The 20,569-nt window shown below is 54.4% G+C and overlaps 1 protein-coding gene across 1 annotated transcript in view; it reads left to right on the top strand.

Annotated features, from left to right (window-relative positions):
- Nucleotides 1–19,583, top strand: part of LOC138929830 (matrix-remodeling-associated protein 5-like) — a 29,076-nt gene extending 9,493 nt beyond the window's left edge. Inside the window, exons 5-7 of the mRNA XM_070289518.1 lie at nucleotides 287–5,284; nucleotides 9,562–10,462; nucleotides 16,218–19,583. Coding sequence (XP_070145619.1) covers nucleotides 287–5,284; nucleotides 9,562–10,462; nucleotides 16,218–18,126 — 7,808 coding nt within the window. The 3' untranslated portion in view covers nucleotides 18,127–19,583. The remainder of the gene's footprint in view (nucleotides 1–286; nucleotides 5,285–9,561; nucleotides 10,463–16,217) is intronic.
- The last annotated feature ends 986 nt before the right edge of the window (nucleotides 19,584–20,569 follow it).

Raw genomic sequence — 20,569 nt, 5'->3', positions numbered from 1 at the left:
GCCGCATGTGGGATCTAGTTCCCTGACCAGGGATGGAACCCAGGACCCCTGCATTGGGAGCATGGAGTCTTAGCCGCTGGACCACCAGGGAATCCCAGACCCTTAGTTGGCACACACAGGGTTAAATGGATTTAAGCTCCTAGGTGACATCGGGGACACCAGGTAGGTAACGTCTTGAATCTTGGCTGAGATGCACCCAGGTGATAAAGATGAAATAGAGGCTTCATCCTGTGCCCAATCTTCAGGCCACTGACTTAGAGCTCATTCGTCTGCTGCTGTGTTTCAGGGGTCCTGAAGTGTAAGAAGGACAAAGCGTACGAAGGGGGTCAGCTGTGTTCCACGTGCTTCAGTCCCAAGAAGTGGCACCGACAAGAGCTTCAGAAGCTGCAGGATGTCCGCTGTCAGAAGCCCTCTATCGAGTCCCCGCTGAGACAGAACCGGAGCCGGAGTAGCGAGGAAGATCAGGACGAAGACGAGGAGGCTGACCACCCCTTCTCCCCGGACGGGCTCCAGTTCCCCGGGTGGAACGTGTCCGTGAACATGAGCGACGAGCACGGAAACACGGTCCACCTGGTCTGCGACATCAAGAAGCCCACCGACGTGTACAGGCTGCACTTGAACCAGACGGACCCCCAGGAGATAGAGATCAACGCCACGGTCGCCTTGGACTTTGAGTGTCCCATGACGCGGCAGAGCTACGAGAAGCTCTGGAAGCTGATCGCCTACTACAGCGAGGTCCCCGTGAAGCTCCACCGGGAACCCGCGCTCGGCAAAGACCCCAGGCTCGGCTACCAGTACAAGCAAGATGCCGACGATGACACCACGCTGTACTACACGGGCGTCAGGGCGCACATCCTCGCCGAGCCGGAGTGGGTCACGCAGCCGTCCATAGAGCTGCAGCTCAACCGGCGTCTGAGCTCGGCCAAACTGGTGGTGCTGTCCTATTCGTCTCAGCACTCCCTGGTCCTGTCTGCCAAGGACGCGAGGCTGTCTCGGAGCAGAAGCTGGGTGATGATCGAGCCCGGCAGAGCCGTGCAGAGAGCCCAGACCGTCCTGGAGGGGAGCTCCTGCCACCTGAGCTGCAACGTGAGGGCCTCCGAGAGCCCCTCCATCTCCTGGGTGCTCCCGGACGGGTCCGTCGTGAAAGCGCCGATGGAAGACCGCGACGGCAGGTTCTCCGTCCTCACCAGCGGCTGGCTGAAGATCAAGTCGACGCAGCCATCAGATGCTGGTCTGTACCAGTGCGTCGCTCGGGTGAGGGATGAGACGGACCGGATGCTCTACAGGGTCCTGGTGCAGCCGCCGGTTGTTCAGCCTCCTGACGCATATACGGTGACCGTTGAGAAGAACCCAGGGGAGCCCGTGATGCTGCCTTGCCAGGCGCTGGCCGTACCGGAAGCCCAGATCAGCTGGATCCTTCCAAACAAAAGGCTGCTGAACACGATGGCCAACGCCTCACACGCCTACGTGCTGGCCGACGGCACTCTTTCCATCCCCAAGGTTCAAGGCAGCGACAGCGGTTACTACAGATGTGTGGCAGTCAACCAGCGAGGGGCAGATCATTTTACGGTGGGGGTCCAGGTGAGCAAGAAGGGGTCTCCGAAAAGACGCGGGCGCCCAGGAGGCAGGATTCTTCCCGGAGGGCGAGGCGGGATCGTGGAGGATGAAGGCGGATCCGGCATGGGAGATGAAGAGAACGCATCAAGGACGCTCCTCCACCCGCAGGACCAAGAGGTGTTAATCAGAGCAACGGATGACGCCGGCGGCGGGGGTAAGAAGACCAGGAAAGGGCGCAGAAAGCTGAAACCCTGGAAGCACCCTGCAAAGGAGCCGGAGACCAACGTCGCTGAAGGCCGCAGAGTCTTCGAGTCCAGGCGGAGGATAAACGTGGCCAACAAGCAGATTAACCCAGAACGCTGGGCAGATATCTTAGCCAGAGTCCGTGGGAGAAACCTCCCTAAGGGGACGGAAGGACCGCAGGTCATCACAGTCCACTCGCCTTCACTGATGAGGCAGGAAGTGACTCCACCTCCGCCTGCCGTCACTCCCGGCTCAGCATCGCCTGTGCAGACCACAAGCAGTGCAGAAGAATCCTCGGGAGATATGTCCATATTTGGTGAGGAAGAGCAGGTTTCCAGTGCTGTCTCCTCCCCTAGGACTGTTCTGCTCCAACCTGGCCCCGACGGAGTCATTCATAGTGAACCCAGAGTGACAAGCACTCTCGCGGAAGAATTTATCGACGAGGACTCTTCTGAGAAGACCGTGGGTGCAACTCCCACTGAAGTTGACTCCAACCAGACCCCAGCCACAACACCGGCATCTGTACTTTATGAATCTTCTACTCTGCAGACCGTGGAGATGGAACGCAAAGAGCCTACCGAAGAAAACGTAGCCACAGACAGCTGGTCTACCCTCCACGCTGGATCCGTGCTGGAGTCCACATCCCCTGAGGATGAATCTCCGATGGATGCCGTACCCTTGGCTGAGTCTGAGACTGTGACCTACTTTTACCCCGACCTGGGGACAAATTCACAACCAGCTAAGACCGTGAAAGAACAGGCCCCCACACGCTTCACGCCAACTCCCGCCTCATGGGTTGCTGAGGCCAGGACGTCTGAGCCTTTTGAAGACCCCACCTTAGGGGACCCTGACGTCCCAGCTGAAACGCGCCTCCAGGAACAGACAGCCAGCCAGCAGCTTGTGAAAACTGGTTTAAGCACTCCAGGCCACCCACTGACTCCCGAGGACACGGAGGAGACTTCTCAGACACTTCAGGAAGGGGGCACGCTAGAGACACACCCCACAGACTCCAGAAGCGTCGAGGGAAATGGGCAAGCCGTAGACCCGACCACTCCTCCTGACTCGACGCTGGAAGTGGTGAACAGCGTCACTGACTTGCAGCCTCCCGGGGAGTCCACGCTTGGCGTCGTGTTTGGCAAGAACACCACCACGGCACCTGTGCCCACACCAGCCCAAAAGGACACTTCACCATCGGCACTGACCAGTCTTCCTTCTCGAAAGAGGCCCCACGGGAGGAGGCGATTCCGACCCCACAAATTCCGACACCGCCATAAACAGACCCCGCATACGACGTTTGCCCCAACAGACGCTTTCTCGACTCCACTGACCCAAGTCCCCGAAGTGAAGACTCCAAGCCTTCACGTGGCGAGTTCTCTGGTTCCTACGACCTGGGTTAACAGCGCTGTAGGTACCACCGGACGCTTGGACATGGAGGACCACGCTGAACCCGTATCCAGGGGCAGCCCACACAGGAGACAGGGCAAGAGGCGCAACAGACACCGATACGTCACTTCCACCCTGAGCTCTGCGGCGTCTGTGTCCAAGCCCAGCCTTTCTCCAGAAGATAAGCATAAAACCTCTTTCCCCCCCAGTTCCCAAGCTGCGCTTTCCCCTACCACCGTCTCTTTCACTACTGGAGACCCACGGGAGATAACCAGCGTGGAAGCTTATAGCACAGCCAGCATCAGCAAAACACATTCATCTCCTGGCAGATTCCGAGAGACCATTCCAGTCACACGTGAGCCCGCGTCAGACGGAGAGGAAATGAAAAAGCATGGTGTCACAGACCTCGGGGACTATCAAACTGTGGTCCCTGGAGGCTCACTCACTCACGCGGCATCACCTTCTGTGGCCGAGGTCTCCCGTGCGAGAGGGTTTAAGGAGGCGTCTCTGACGTCTCCCTTTCCAAAAACGACGAGCTGGGATCCCCCAGGGGCAACCCAGCCTGGGATGGAACACACAGACCCACCTGTTACCAGCCCTTTGGAAGCTCTTACAGAATCACCCTCTGAGAGACAGTCGGTGCATCTAGGTTTGCTTACTGAGTTTTCTCCTTCAGCGGTGGTCTCTACGCTGTTTCAACCCCAACGGGCGGCTCCCTCGACAACTGTCCCCATCCTAAATGTAGAGGCATCCTCGAGTCCGGCGGAAACCACCGTCCGTGATCAGAGAGGCCGTGAAACCGCTCAAGCTACCGTCCGTTCTGAAATCGGACCCCAGAATCACATGACCACTCACGCCCCGGTGGAAGAGCCAGAATCACCATTCCCACCCACAACTTTGATGCCCTTCGCAGAGACCACGACAGAGCCCACACCACCTCTTACTTCAGGGACGTCCCCAGCCTGGGAAGCTTCCAAACACCACGTCTCCTTCCATTACGTGGGGACCCCAGAAACCAAAGCGCCTTCCGTGAATAACGAAGTGACTCAGCATCTGGTGAAGCCAGACCAGTTATCCACGCCCTCTTCCAAGCAGGACAGGTTCACCTTGACCCCAGAGGAGGCGCTAAGAAAGGAAGCGTTTGATGGTGCAATGAAAAACGTGCTTCCCCGTGCTCCAGACGGTCCAGACGAGGCTGGGAGGGCCCCGGTTTTCCACCAACCAGCCAGAGTTCCCGCCACACCGATCCCACCGAGAGGAACCGTGAGACCCCCGCACGAGGTCACACAAAGCCCCTTCAGATACTCGGTCACCTTCCAGCCCCCTCATCACCTGACCCGCAAACTGGGAGTCACCGCATACCCGTCGAGGGTTTGGCCAGAGGGCAGGCACATGACGACTCCGAGACCACCTAGTTATCCGACGACTCCCGTGGTGGTTTTGTGGCCTGGGTCCAAACCTAGCATTCCGGGTACGGTGACCAGCCAAGGAGCTGACCGATTCCAGGGCAACTCGAGATCGTTTGCAAATAACCACCTGCCCGATCTAAGAAGAGACCCCGTGGGCAAGCTTCCAAATTCGAGAGCGCCTCCTCTTCCCGGCGGAAGATTCCCTTTCTTTATCAACAGGACCGTCTCTTTCCCCCAGTTAGGAGGTACTCCAAAACCTCAGGGACCCAGCTCTCCAGCCCCAGCGTTGAGAGACAGGAAGGCCAATGTAGCTCCTTACACTAGAACACACTCTCAGAGCATCTTCCACGTGGACCTGGGGCCCCCAGCGCCTCCAGTCTTGCACCCCCCCAGGACCACAGTGTTCCCTTCCACCAATGTACGGACCATCCCCCCAGTCTCCTCCACCCGGAGTTCCATCCCCTTCGCGATGTCTTCCGCCCCGCCCTCCAGAAGCTTCCATCACGGCAGCGGAAAGCTCTTCTCTGCCGGAGGGCCGCCTGCGTCCAAATTCTGGACGCTCGGGGAAAAGCCGCAGATCGTCACCAAATCCCCGCAGGCCGTGACCGTCACTGCAGAGACGGACGTCACATTCCCCTGTGAGGCCACGGGGAAGCCCAAGCCCTTCGTGACTTGGACCAAGCTGTCCACAGGTAGGGCCTTTACATGTCGGGCGTCCTAAGCGGGGCTGGTAGGTGAAGAGGGGTCGGTTCCTTGAGCATCAGAAGTCCACATAGAAGCAGAGACTCTCAGAAGAGGACAACAGGTAGGTGTGATGGGAAAGGACTCCAGAGAATCTTATCAACGGGTGTATCCCTTTACAGAGACGGGGGAGTGAAAAAATGAACAAGGGTGTGAGGGTTTTTTTTTGATTTTTAAAGCAGCCGTGGAAACACGTAGCATCCCTAAGCGGGACTTAGGGCTTCCCAGGGGGCTCAGAAGTAAAGACTGTCTGCCAGTGCAGGAGCCGCGGGTTCCATCCGTAGGTCGGGAAGATCCCCTGGAGAAGGGCATGGCAACACACTCCAGTATCCTTGCCTGGAGAATCCCACAGAGGAGGGTGGCGGGCTACAGTCCACGAGGTCGCAAAGCATCAGATGTGACTTACCGACTAAACGATGAGAAACCGAGGCTTAGAAATGTTCCGCACAGGAACCTCTTTCCTTATCCCCGTGAGGTTCGGTACAGAAGTCATCTGCAAGCCACGAGGGGCTTGCAGGAAGGGAGGGTGAGGGGAAGCCCCCTGCATCCTCCCACTGGCTTGGAAGGTCGCTGGAGTTTGGTCTCAGCTCAGCGGGCATTGGTTTGCTTTGAACCTAGAGCTGTGATTTCGATGAGTCAGCTCCGTCTGCCATGACTGAGCACCCTACACGGGGCGGCTGGAGCAGCCAACTTATTTTCTGACTGTTTGGGAGGTTGGAAGTCCAAGATCCAGGTGACAGCAGGGGTAATTCCTCCTGAATCCTCTTCGGCGTGTCAATGGCCTCTCCTCACGTGATCATCCGTCTGTGTCCCATCTCCTCTTTTTATCAGAACCCCAGCCCTATGGGATCGGGACACATCCTCGAAGACCTCATTTTTTACCTTCATCCCCTCTTTAAAGACCATCTCCAAGCATAGCTGCATTCTGAGCTTCTAGGGGCAGCGGTGGGGGGGAGGGGACGGGTCCAGCTCTAGCATAGGAACTGATGGTGGAAGGACAAAATTCAGCCCATATAACAAGGGTCCATACAACAGTCTCTACTTGGCAGGCCGGGGTGCTGCAAAGACCACTTTGCTTCCTCCAAAACGACCCATCTGCTTGGATGTCCAGATTCTAGGCGACGCGAGGAACTAAAAGTGATGAGCCCCCCTCTAGGTCATCGCAGAGCACCGAGCTGAGCTCTCTGTGTTATTTAGAAGCTTCCCAGTCGCTGTCTGTATTTCACACGTGTGGGGTATATATGTCAGCGTTCCTCTCTCGGTTCATCCCACCGTCTCATTTCTCTGCTGTGTCCACAAATCTGCGTCTCTATTTCGGCCCTGCAGTCTCCTTGAACGTACCTCCCTTTTCCTCTTTGTCTTTCCTCCTCTCTCGAGCACAGCTGTGTCCTTCAGGCTTGGATTCGGTTCAGGAGCTTGGGTTTTGTTTTTTTTTTCCCCCCTCCATCTGCCATGTGGATAACCCAGGAAGTGACCGATGCTGTTACACTAGAGACAGCTGTACGTTCTCTGCTAACCTCGCGTATGCTGGACGTTTTCCAGTTGTGAGAAGAGGTGCTGGGCGCAGGCGGATTACTGACATATCTGATAGGCTCCAGCCCGACGCCAAACGCTTCCCTAATGATTTAATGAGGAATTTGCTGGAGGAAGCGAGCGGGGGACACCGCGGGGTTTTTCATTCTGAAAGGACTCTGCCTCGGATGGAAGGCGTGTCCCTCCACTGAAGAGACCCCATTTGCATTCGTCCTCAGCGTCCTCTGTACCTTGTTCCATCCTAGAGTGCCCCTGGACCACGCCTCCTCCCGAGACCATCATGCATCTTCTTCTACCTGACCGGGATTCTGCTTCTTAGCACCAGCTTTTCCTTTGGAGCAGGGCACGGCAACCCACTCCAGTATTCTTGCCTGGAGAATCCCCATGGACAGAGGAGCCTGGTGGGATACAGTTGACGGGGGTCACAAGGAGTCAGACACGACTGAGTGACGAACACTGTTCCTAGTTAGCTCCACTTTTTTTTTTTTTTTTTTGGAATATAATTGCTTTACATAATTCTGTGTTGGTTTCTGCTGTACAGCAATGTGAATCAGCTACAAGTATCCATGTATCCGCTCCCTCTTGAGCCTCCCTCCCAGCCCCCAGCCCTCCATCCAGGTCGTCAGAGAGCCCCGAGCTAAGCTCCCTGGGCTACACCCCAGCTTCCCTCTATCTGTCTGTCTCACACACGGTCGTGTGTATATCTCAGCACTGCTCTCCCGATTCGCCCCACCTTCTCCTTCAGCCGCTGTGTCCACCTGTCGCCGCTTCTCTCCATCTGCACCTCTGTTCCTGCCCTGCAAACAGGTTCATCAGGACCGCCTTTCCAGATTCCATATGTAGGCGTTCGTATCAGAATATCTGGTTTTCTCTTTCCGACCTCCTTCACTCTGTATGACAGACTCTAGGTTCCACTGCATCTCTGCAGCAGGCTCAGCTTTGTTCCTTTTCGTGGCTGAGTAATATTCCATTCTGCGGGTACCACACCTTTATGCACTCCTCTGTGGATGGACACTTAGCTTGCTTCTGGGTCACGGCTCTTGTCAACAGTGCTGCAGTGAACACCGGGGTGCCTGGGTAACGGCTTCCCTGGTGGCTCAGCTGGTAAACAATCCGCCTGCAATGCAGGAGACCTCAGTTCAGTTCCTGGGTTGGGAAGATCCCCTGGAGGAGGGATAGGCTACCCACTCCAGCATTCTTGGGCTTCCCTGGTGGCTCAGCTGGTAAAGAATCCGCCTGCAGTGTGGACGACCTGGGTTCAATCCCTGGGGTTGGGAAGATCCCCTGGAGAGGGGAAAGGCTACCCACTTCCAGTCTTCTTGCCTGGAGAATTCTTTGGACTTCATAGTCCATGGGGTCGCAGAGAGTCGGACACCACCGAGTGACTTTCACTTTCTGACTTACTTCACTCTGTGTGACAGACTCTAGGTTCGTCCACCTCTCTACAAAGGACTCAATTTCATTCCTTTTCATGGCTGAGTAATATCCCATTGTGTGTGTGTGTGTGTGTGTGTGTGTGTACCACGTCTTGTTTATCCGTTCATCTGTCGATGGACACTCAGGTTGCCTGCATGTCATTACTGTAAACACTGCTGCGTGAAGGCTGTGGTACATGTGTTTTTTTGTTGTTGTTTGTTTTGAGTTATGGTTTTCTCTGGGTATATGCCCAGGAGCGAGATTGCTGTGTCATATGCTAATTCTGTGTTTCGTTTTTTAAGCAGTCTCCATGCTCCTGTCCATACTGCTTGTTATCAGCTTCCATTGCCACCAACAGTGCAAGAGGCGTCCCTTCTCTCCACACCCTCTCCAGGATTTATCATCCGTCAGTTCAGTTCAGTTCAGTCGCTCAGGCGTGTCTGACTCTTTGCAACCCCATGGACTGCAGCACATTTTAAGGGGGAAAGAAATAGATGGCATAGTAGTGCTAAGTCGTGTCCAACTCTCTGCGACACCAAACAGCAAAGGCAAAAAGACCCACCCCCAGTACCTCCACAATCGCGTGCGTTCTGGAGGGGTGGGTCTTTTGCTCTTTGCTGTGTGGACCTAAACGGGAGAAGTCCATAAATTAAAGGGCTGCGCACGTGTCTTAGTGGTAAAGAACCCCCCTGCCAGTGCAGAAGACTCCAGTTCGATCCCTGGGTCGGGAAGATCCCCTGGTGAAGGGCCCGGCAACCCAACTCCTGTCTTCTTGCCTGGAGAATCCCACGGACAGAGGAGCCTGGCGGGCTGCCGTCCACGGGGTCACAGAGAGTTGGACACGACTGAAGTGACTTAGCACACACACACAAATGAGATTAGAGCAAGTCCTGGGGATTGGGCCTTTTTGCTTTTATTTTTTTTTTTTTTTTTGCTGTTTGGACATAAAGAGAAGCATCAGATTAAAGGGTTTCCCTGACGGCTCAGTGGGAAAGAACATGGCTGCCAATGGAGGAGACTCAGGTTCAATCCGTACGTCTGGAAAATCCCCTGGAGAAAGGAAATAGCAACCCTCTCCAGTGTTCCTACCTGGAAGAATCCCAGGGACCGAGGAACCTGGCGGGCTACAGTCCAGCGGGGGCGTCGCAAAGGGTTGGACACGACTTAGCGCCTGGGCAGCTGCAACGCACAGATCCATTAACTAACACTCTTTATTCCATCCTTGTGGAAAGGGCTCGGTGTACATTGCATGTGACGGCAGCTATTGTTTGAATTCCAGGCGCTCTGATGACGCCCAACACCAGACTGCAGCGGTTCGAGGTCCTGAAGAACGGCACTTTCGTCATCCGGGGCGTCCAGGTGCAGGACCGCGGGCAGTACATGTGCACGGCCAAAAACCTGCATGGCGCCGACCGCAGGGCGGTCCTCCTGTCGGTCACGGTACAACAGCCCCAGATCCTGGCCTCCCACTACAAGGACGCCACCGTCTACCTGGGCGACACCATCGCCATGGAGTGTCTGTCCAAGGGGACGCCGGCGCCGCAGATCTCCTGGGTCTTCCCCGACGGGCGCGTGTGGCAGACCGCGTCCCCCGTGGAGGGCAGGGTCACGCTGCACGAGAACCGGACGCTGAGCATCAAGGAGGCGTCCTTCCAAGACAGGGGCGTGTACAAGTGCGTGGCGAGCAACGCGGCGGGCGCCGACAGCCTGGCCATCCGCCTGCACGTGGCGGCCCTGCCCCCGGTCATCCGCCAGGAGAAGGCGGAGAACATTTCGCTCCCGCCCGGCCTTAGTATCCATATCCACTGCACCGCCCGCGCCGCGCCCCTGCCCAGCGTGCGCTGGGTGCTCCGCGACGGCACCCAGATCCGCCCCTCGCAGTTCGTCCACGGCAACCTCTTCGTCTTCCCCAACGGGACCCTCTATATCCGCAACCTGGCGCCGCAGGACAGCGGGCGCTACGAGTGCGTGGCCGCCAACCTGGTGGGCTCGGCGCGCCGGACCGTGCAGCTCTTGGTGCAGCGTGCGGCCGCCAACGCGCGCATCACCGGCACCTCCCCGCAGAGGACCGACGTGCGCTACGGCGGCACCCTCCGCCTGGATTGCAGCGCCTCCGGGGACCCCTGGCCGCGCATCGTCTGGAGGCTGCCATCCAAGCGGATGATCGACGCACTTTTCAGGTACGTACGTACGGGGGCGCTCCGGGCTCGCCATCATTCCCCGGGCACCTCCGCGCGCTCCCGGGAACAGCTACGCGCAGCTTTCCTTGCAGTTTTCTTCTTGGGACGCCTCCCTCCATCTCCAGTTGGAATTTGGTTGTTCAGTCGGTCAGTCGTGTCCGACTGTTTGCGACCCCATGGACCGCAGCACGCCAGGCCTCCCTGTCCATCACCAACTCCCGGAATTTAGTCAAACTCAAGTCCATTGAGTCGGTTATGCCGTCCAGCCATCTCATCTTCTGCCGTCCCCTTGTCCTCCCACCCTCAGTCTTTCCCAGCATCAGGGTCTCTTTCAATGATTGGGTTCTGGGGAGACACCTTTTTGTGGGGTCGGACAGAAAAACGAACAACTCCTTGTCTGGAATGAATGGGCTTCGCTGGTAGCTCAGTTGGTGAAAAATCTGCCTGCAATGCAGGAGAGACCCGGATTCGATTCCTGGGTGAGGAAGATCCGCTGGAGAAGGGACAGGCTACCCACTCCAGTATCCTTGAGCTTCCCTGGTGGCTCAGCTGGTAAAGAATCCGTCTGCAATGCAGGGGACCTGGGCTCAATGCCTAGGTCGGGAAGATTCCCCCTAGAAGGGCGTGACAACCCAGTTCAGTCTTCTTGCCTGGAGAATCCCACAGACAGAAGAGCCTGGCGAGTTTCAGTCCATGGGGTTCCAGAGTTGGGCACAACTGATCGACTAAATAGCAACCACCCAAGAACAGATAAAAAACAGTTTGCCTTCTTTTTTCTATAATCGAATTTCAACAAAACATAGAAGCGCTAGATGTTATGTTAAAATGTATCAACAGAAGGAAAGGAGGGGAAGAAAGATTGAAAGGCATCGTGTCAGCACAAAGGTCACGCCTTTGAAATCCTTAAAGTTCATTTTGGCTACAGGGAAACGCACCGTGCCTTGTTGCCCTGTCTTCGAGCCCCAGATGTACGAATCTGTGGAGAGATGAGTCTGAACCCAAGGGGGATTTTGTGCCCCCGGGGAACTCTGGGCAATTTGGGGAGCCATTTTTGGTTGATGTGACTTCAGCAGCGGGGAAGCGGGGCTCCCGGCACAGGGTGGGTGGAGACCAGGGGCGTTCCTCCACACCCCATAGTGCCCAGGATGCCCCACATCAGAGAGCCGTCCAGTCCAGGTGTCAGGTGGGCTGAGGCTGAGAAACCCTCAGCTGGCACGAGAGACTGTCTAATTATCCATCCGTACATCTCTCTGTCCAACCATCCATCCATCCATCCATCCATCTATACATCCACACATCCATCCATCTATCCACACATCCATCCATCTATCCATACATACATACAATCATACATACATACATACATATGCCTGTCTACCCATCCATCCATCCAACCATCCATCCATCCATCTATCCATACATACATACAAACATACATACATCTATCTATCTATCTGTCCATCCATCCATCCATCTATCCATCCATCCGTCCATCCATCCATATGTCTGTCTACCCATCCATCCATCCATCCATCCATCCATCCATACATACATACATGCATACATATATACATCCATACATACATACATCTGTCCATCCATCCATCCATACATATATACAAACATACATCTATCTATATATATGGATACATATATCTATCCATCTATCCATACATATATCCATCTATCCATACATATATCCATCCATACATACATAATCTATCCATCCATCCATCCATATGTGTGTCTACCCATCCATCCATCCATCCAACCACCCAACCAGCCATCCATCCATCTTTCCATACATTCATCCATCTATCCATCCATACATAATCTGTCCATCCATCCATCCATGCATCATCCATCCATCCATCCGTGCATGCATCTATCTGTCCATCAATGCATACATGCATACATCTATGCATCCACCCATCCATCCATCCATCTATCTTTCCATACATTCATCCATCTATCCATACATGCATATATATATATATATATATACATCCATCTATCCATCCATCCATACATCTGTCCATCCATCCATCTATCCATCCATCCATACATCTGTCCATCCATCCATCTATCCATCCATCCGTACATACACACATACATGCATCTACCCATCCACCCATCTGTCTATCCACCCATCACCCACCCACCCACCCACCCATCCATCCATCTCTAGCGGTGGTTCTCAACCAGGGATACTGTGTCCCTGAAGGGACATCTGACAATATCCAGAGACATTTCTGGTTGTCACAACTTGCCGGGGGTGCTCCTGGACCTGCTGAGTAGAGACCAGGGATGTTCTTCCACGCCCCACAGTGCAGAGGATGCCCCACATCAGAGAGTGGGGAGAAAACGAGGCTAAGAAACCCTGACCTAGCTTAAGTGGCTGTCTAATTATCTATCTATCCATCCCTCCATCCATGCATACATCTATCTATCTGTCCATCAATGCATACATACATCCATCTATGCATCCATCCATCCATGCAGCTATCTATCCATACAGACATGCATACATCTATCCACCCATCTATCTATCTACCCATCTATCCATCCATCCATTATCCACCCATCCATCCATCCATCCATTTATCCATCTATCCATCCCTCCATCTATCCATCCATCCATCATCCATCCCACCATCTACCCATCCATCCATCATCCATCCCTCCATCTATCCATCCATCATCCATCCCTCCATCTATCCATCCATCCATCCATCATCCATCCATCCATCCATCCATCCATCATCCATCCATCCATCTATGCATACATCTATCTGTCCATCAATGCATACACGCATACATCTATCCCTCCATCCATCCATCCATCTATTCATCCATCCATCCATCCATCTATCCCTCCATCCATCCATCCATCCCTCCACCCATCCATCCATCCATCCATGCTGCTGTTTAATTAGTGTAGATCAGGAGAGCTGCCCCAAACCCCGCCATGCGCAGGACACCTGCCGTGGGCAGGCACCCGGCCCCGATATCAGTAGTGCCGAAGCTGCAAAGTCCTGGGCTAGCTCCTCCCAAAGCCACCGTCTCTTTGTTCAGTGTTTCAAGCTGCAGAGGAGAGAGACAGTGGTTGGCAGCAGGGAGGCAAAGCCACGCCCATGACACCGTGTTGAAACCCCCCCCCCCTTCCCCGGCTCTTCAGCCTGCAGAGCCGGGCAGCTCGGTGTGGGTTCCTCCCCAGGGACAGGACCAAAAAAAAGCAGCATGCAGGGTTCTGTGCAGCCATCCAGTCTCCTTCCAGTGCAGGAAAATGTTGCCATCGCGTTCTCCCAGCCTGTATATTTTAACTTCAGGCAGCTGGGTGGTACCTCGCGAACTTTTGCACAGTCAATCCGGAATACCACGTACCCAGTTTTCCGCAGAACATCTTCCAGCTGGGCCGGTGTCCTGCCACGCGGAGGCCTGTTTTCCATTGACATTGGCAAGGCTGAGGCAAGTGTGGAACGGACGCTGAGATGAAGGATGGTCATTCCAATGTCGATGGGGGCCGTTCTGGAGCTTCTCGCTGTAAATCATAAACGGCGGTCTCTGTAGCTTCATTATTCCCAGCTTCTGGCTAATTACATTCTCAGAAGAAAAAAAAAAAAGTGTCATTAAACAGCCCATGGGAGTTTTAGAAAGGAGCAGGCTCTCTGCCCTGCCTACACACTGGGATTGTTTAAAAAAAAAAAAAAAAACAGAGATATTGGACTTTGGCATCTTGAAGCCAAGTCTCCTGTGCGGTGGAGCCAGGTGCCTTTTTCAGGCTTGCCCTGTTGATTCTGATTGTGACCAAGGCTAGGATTTGCTGCCATAGGCATTTCTAAATGTTTTTCAGCCATGTGCTACTGTATACATTTCTGGAGTCTGACTCCAAGACACATTAAAACATCTCTGTCTTCACTGCTCTCCAGTGACCGACGAATTCACGGAGACTTGACTCTCTTTCTCATGGCCAGAAAAAAACAGTTGTTTCGGTCCTTGTCAATAGGTGCTTCTAGCTCAGTTGGTAAAGAATCTCTCTGCAGTGCAGGAAGAGCTGGGTTTGATCCCTGGGTTGGGAAGATCCCCTGGAGAAGGGGCGTGGCAACCCACTCCAGTATACTTGCCGTGGGAAATCCCATGGAGAGAAGAGCCCGGCGGGCTGCAGTCCCTGGTGTCTCTAAGGAGTCAGCCGTGACTTAACAACAGCACCAATGAGGTTATCAGGTTGAATTCCATCATAGGCAATTTTTTTTTTAAATGAACCATTCCATACATGCTATGAGAATGAGGCAGTGTACAGGAAATATTTAAGGATGAATGTTCAAGTTCCCCCTACAGAAGCCAGAATGGTCATTTATAAGTAATTCGGATGCTGGACACTTTTAAAGTAGCAACTTCCCAAATGTCTTAACCCGTTATTCGTAGCATTAGCTTTGCACTGCTGGCAGAGATGCCAATATATGTTTATAAAAATGTCCTGTACCTAGGGTAACTATTTCCGTCTTTCTTTCCATGTTGCCCCTTTATGCTGAAAAAAATTTTTTTCTTGCATAATAACTCAGCAGCGTGTGAATGTAGGCCTACTGCGTGGAGAAATGGCATGTCAGCATAGGGGAGTGAGAGCTGGTGAGGGTCTGTAAGCTTTATGGAGAAGGAAATGGCAACCCACTCCAGTAGTCTTGCCCGGAAAATCCCATGGACAGAGGAGCCTGGCGGGCTACAGTCTTTGGGGGTTGCAAATAGTCAGACATGACTGAACCGCTGAGCACATTTCACATTGACACATTGTAGAGAAGAAACCACAGACCAACAGCATCAAGTGCTGAAGCATCCTACCTTAGCGTCGAAACTCTTCAGATCACCACACCTCCGTGATCCATGGTGTTGCGGCCTTGCTTCCCCGTTTGCCTCACAGTTCAGTCCAGCAGCATAAGAATTGTCAACGGTAGAAATCGTCCGTAAAGTGCTTTCTTTAGGAAAAATTTCACCTCTTCCTAAGGTTAATGCATATTCGTTCTGTCTGTGATTGTAGCATTTGATCTGATTTTATCATTACCCTAAGCACCACACTGGCCAGCATGCAAATATTTGATCCACACACACACACTAATAGGGTTGATGTCGTAGGCTGCATTTCACATCTTTGAATCCGTGGCTGGGCCAGCCAGAGGGCAGGCTCCACCGGGAAGTTCTTATTCATGGTAAATAAATTGCTTCTGTGTTTGGGTCGTGTCCCCTCTCGGCTGCAAAAACCATCTGACGTTTTGAGTGGCAGCCTTGTGTACTGATGGAGTTTCCCTGGTGACTCAGCAGTAGAGAATCCGCCTTCCAGTGAAGGAGATGCGAGTTGGATCCCTGGGTGGGGAAGATCCCTGGAGAAAGGGCATGGCAACCCGCTCCAGTATTCTTGCCTGGAGAACCCCACAGAGTAGGCGACTCAGAGGTAAAGAACCCGCCTGCAATGCAGGAGAAGCAGGTTTGATTCCTGGGTGGGGAAGATCCCCTGGAGAAGGGGCATGGCAGCCCCCTGCAGTCTTCTTGCCTGGAGAATCCCATGGACAGAAGAGGCTGGCAGGTGACAGTCCACAGGGTCGCAAACAGTTGGACATGACTCAGTGACTATAAACAACCAGCCTGAGCATCGGTAATTCTCAGAACCCCAAGTTTTTGTCAGGCTTTGATGCTCTCAAGCCAGGCGAGAGGGAGCATTTGGGAGACTGACTTTCTTCCTCCTTTTCTTCTCCCTCCCAATCAGCTTCGACACCAGGATCAAGGCGTTCACCAACGGGACACTGGTGGTGAAATCGGTCACCGACAAAGACGCGGGGGATTACCTGTGCGTCGCCCGGAACAAGGTGGGCGACGACTTCGTGGCGCTCAAGGTGAACGTGGTCATGAAAGCCGCCAAGATCCAGCGCAAGGAAGCCAACGACCACCAGGTCCTGTACGGGGGCGACCTCAAGGTGGACTGCCTGGCCACGGGGCTCCCCAACCCCGAGATCTCCTGGAGCCTCCCGGACGGGAGCCTGGTCAACTCCTTCATGCAGGCGGACGACAGCGGCGGGCGGGCCAAGCGTTACGTGGTATTCCACAACGGGACGCTCTACTTCAACGAGGTGGGCCCGCGGGAGGAAGGCGACTACACGTGCTTTGCCGAAAACCAGGTCGGCAAGGACGAGATGCGCGTGCGCGTCAAGGTGGTGAGCGAGCCGGCCGCCATCCGCAACAAGACGTACTCGGTCATCCACGTGCCCTACGGGGACGTGGTCTCCGTGGCCTGCGAGGCTCGAGGGGAGCCCCCGCCCAGGGTAACCTGGCTGTCTCCCACCCACCGGCTCATCCCCGCCTCGTCCGACAAATACCAGGTCTACGAGGACGGCACGCTCCTCATCCAAAAGGCCCAGCGCTCCGACAGCGGCAACTACACGTGCCTGGTCAGGAACAGTGCCGGGGAGGACCGGAAGACCGTCTGGATCCATGTCCACGTGCAGCCACCCACCATCAACGGCTACCCCGAGGCCATCACCACGGTGCGGGAGGTTGCCCCCGGCGGGAGCCGCAAGCTCATCGACTGCAGGGCGGAAGGCGTGCCCGCGCCGCGCGTGCTCTGGGCCTTCCCCGAGGGCGTGGTCCTCCCCGCCCCCTACTACGGAAACCGCATCACCATCCATCGCAACGGAACCCTGGACATCAAGAGCGTGCGGATGAGCGACTCGGTGCAGCTGGCGTGCATCGGGCGCAACGAGGGCGGGGAGGCCCGCCTGGTGGTCCAGCTCACCGTCCTGGAGCCGCTGGAGAAGCCCGTCTTCCACGACCCGGTCAGCGAGAAGATCACAGCCATGGCCGGCCACACCATCAGCCTCAACTGCTCGGCCACGGGCACCCCGACGCCCGCGCTGCTGTGGGCCCTGCCCAACGGGACGGAGCTGCGGAGCGGCCAGCGGCTACACAGGTTCTTCCACAAGGGGGACGGCCGGCTGCACGTCAGCGGCCTCTCATCCGAGGATGCCGGCGCCTACCGCTGCGTGGCCAGCAACTCGGCGGGCCACACGGAGAGGCTGGTGTCCCTGAAGGTGGGGCTGAAGCCCGAGACGAGCAAGCGCTACCACAACCTGGTCAGCATCGTCAATGGGGAGACCCTGCGGCTGCCCTGCGTACCCCCGGGCGCCCGGGGGACGCGCCCATCCTGGACGCTGCCCAGCGGCATGGTGCTGGATGGCCCACAGGTGCGGGGACGCTTCGCCCTCTGGGAGAACGGCACCCTCACCGTGCAGGATGCCTCGGTCTTCGACCGGGGCACCTACGTGTGCCACGCGGACGGTGAACACGGCCCTTCCGTCGTGAGCGTGCCAGTGATCGTCATCGCCTATCCTCCGCGGATCACCAGCGAGCCCACGCCGGTCATCTACGCCCGCCCCGGCAGCGCCGTGAAGATGAACTGCATGGCCATGGGTATCCCCAAAGCCGAGATAAGCTGGGAGCTGCCGGACAAGTCTCATCTCACCGCGGGGACTCAGCCGCGTCTCTATGGCAACAGATTCTTGCACCCGCAGGGGTCCCTAACCGTCCAGCAGGCCACCCAGAGAGACGCTGGATTCTACAAATGCACTGCGAAAAACCTCCTGGGCAGCGACTCTAAGACCACCTACGTCCACATCTACTGAACTGCCACGCTGGGCGGCGAGGCCTCCACCTACCTCGCCTGAAAGCGAAAGTGTTCATCGATCAGTCGTGCGGGACTCTGCAACCCACACCCCCTGGACTGTAGCCTGCCAGGCCCCTCTGTGCATGGGATTCTCCAGGCGAGAATATTGGAGTGGGTTGCAATCGCTTAGGAAGTTAAAATGAAGCCTGCTTTGGGGGGGGGGGGGGTCACAGCTGGGGCCAGAAGGTCAGAGCTTGAAAAGGGTTTGTCTCGTGCTACAGTGGCGTGACAGGAAAGACTGAAGGCTAAAGAAGAAGAGGGTGACGGAGGATGAGATGGGTGGATGGCATCACAGACTCAATGGACATGAGTTTGAGCAAACTCCGGGGAGATGGTGAAGGACAGGGGAGGCCTGGCGAGCTGCAGTCCACGGGGTTGCAGAGACTCTGACACAACCGAGCAACCCAACAACAAACCACAGCGGTGGCCCCTCTCCAGGTCGGTGGGTTTCAGGCTCACGTTGACCTTGACCCACGCTTGATGATGAGAGGAAACAACCGCAAACGCTGTAAGGAGGTGTCTGCCGCTGCCGGGGGACTTTGTGACATGTTTACAGAATGCCAAGTGCTCTGGTCTTGCTTTTCACGGGACTTGGGTGCGGATCTCAACTTCTGAGTTGCTGGTACCACCCTGCCGCTTGAACGAGCGTCTGTAGGATCCCTAAGGAGCACTCACTGCAAATAAATCATAGAGATTCACCGTGCCTTGCTACCCGCCTGCAAAATGCGTTCCCTAGTTAACCTGCTGCAGTTTCAACACAATAGAACCTTCTAGAACGAGTATCCATCTTTCTGTTATTTCAACGTTCCGCTTTGCCCAACAAGGGCTGAGAACCACAATGATTGAATTTTTCCCCCCCACGTACCAGTGTCGTACAATACATCTCGTTTTATAAGAATGCTTTCTTCCTGGAACTCACTTTTTATATAGTGTTTTATATATATATATATATATTTTCTTTCTAATCAGACGATGAGAGTAGAAAGCAAAACATGTACTTTCTGTCTCATTTAAAAATAATAAATTATTGGTCTTTACAAGACTTGGATACATTAGAGCAGGCATGGAAATTCAAAGCAAGTTTCCTCCTCAACTTCCTTCAAATTCTTGAACCACGAAGACATTACTGTTCCCAGGGAGTCCTGTGGTGGGGGGAGGGGAGTGACATATTGAATTTCCTTGCTTGTAATAAAGTTTATCCCATGAAAGCTGCAGGGAGATGAGAGGAGACAGAGCAGAAAGCAAAGTTGTGCCCCCGGAGAATAAAGCCCCTGCCTTCTGGACAGGCCCGGAAATCGCTTTCTTCCTGTCCATTTGTGTCCACTGAAAGTTCATCTGTTATTTCCATGACTGCTTTCCTGTATTTTTAAGACCCATATAATGTACATTGGATAATAAAATAATATTTCCCAAAGAGCCAAGCAGTCATGACAGTGATATTTTTCAAGGGCAAAAGCACATGAATTACATCTGAGTTTTAAATCAGATGGGTTGCTTTCACTTCCCTGGTGATCCAGGGGTTAAGACTTTGAAGATCCCACATGCCTCGGGGCCAAAAAACCCAAACCTAAAATGGAAGTAGAATTGTAAGAAATTCCATAAACACTTTAAAAATGGTGGGCCACGTCAAAACAAAACAAAAAAATTGTAATAAATCAGATTGGTTAAAAATTGCTTTTATCCACCGCACTGGAATTACTCCATTCTCTGAAACTCTTTTTATTACAAAGAAACTTGAGTCCAAGGGGAGTGGTTCTGGCGACCCCTTAGACTGGAAGAAAGGGTGGAAACAGTTCCGATCTGAACCAAGATAATTTAAGGCTGAAATAATGGTGTCAGTTAATTTTCTTTAGGAAAGAGACATCCTGGGTGCATGCCCCGTGCACAATTTTTGGCTTTCTGCGCCGAGAAGCGGGTAAAAAGCAAGATGAGTGTTTGGGAAGAAGGTGAGTTTTCACCATGCCACCAGTCTGGAAAGAAATAGCAGTCATTGAAGCAAAAGGGAGCTTGGCTTCCCACCATTCTGGGAAGCGTGGATGCTGTCTCAGGCATGAATCCGTTTATGGGCTTAAGGATAAGTCCACAGCCCTTAGGATGTGCCAGGTACCAGGATGGGGTACCGGGGGGTACCCAGATATGTTGGAAACATGTCCTGCTTGAGGCGTTCATGCTCCGGAGACAAAAGGCTTTTATCTCGGACAGGGTTTGTCAACATTCGCAGCATGGACTTTGGGGGCTGGGTCATCTTCTGGAGTGGGGGCTGGGTCATCTTCTGGAGTGGGGGCTGGGTCATCTTCTGGAGTGGGGGCTGTGGTGGGCATCATGGGGTGTTTAGCAGCATCTGTAGGCTGTACTCATGGAGCGCCAGTAGCATCTTGCACTCCAGGTGTGTGGCAGTGAAG

The sequence above is a fragment of the Ovis canadensis genome, chromosome Y, assembly GCF_042477335.2.
Source record: "Ovis canadensis isolate MfBH-ARS-UI-01 breed Bighorn chromosome Y, ARS-UI_OviCan_v2, whole genome shotgun sequence".
Taxonomy (NCBI): domain Eukaryota; kingdom Metazoa; phylum Chordata; class Mammalia; order Artiodactyla; family Bovidae; genus Ovis; species Ovis canadensis.
The sequence above is the reverse complement of the archived record's forward strand: the minus strand, read 5'-3'. Positions and strand labels throughout refer to the sequence as shown.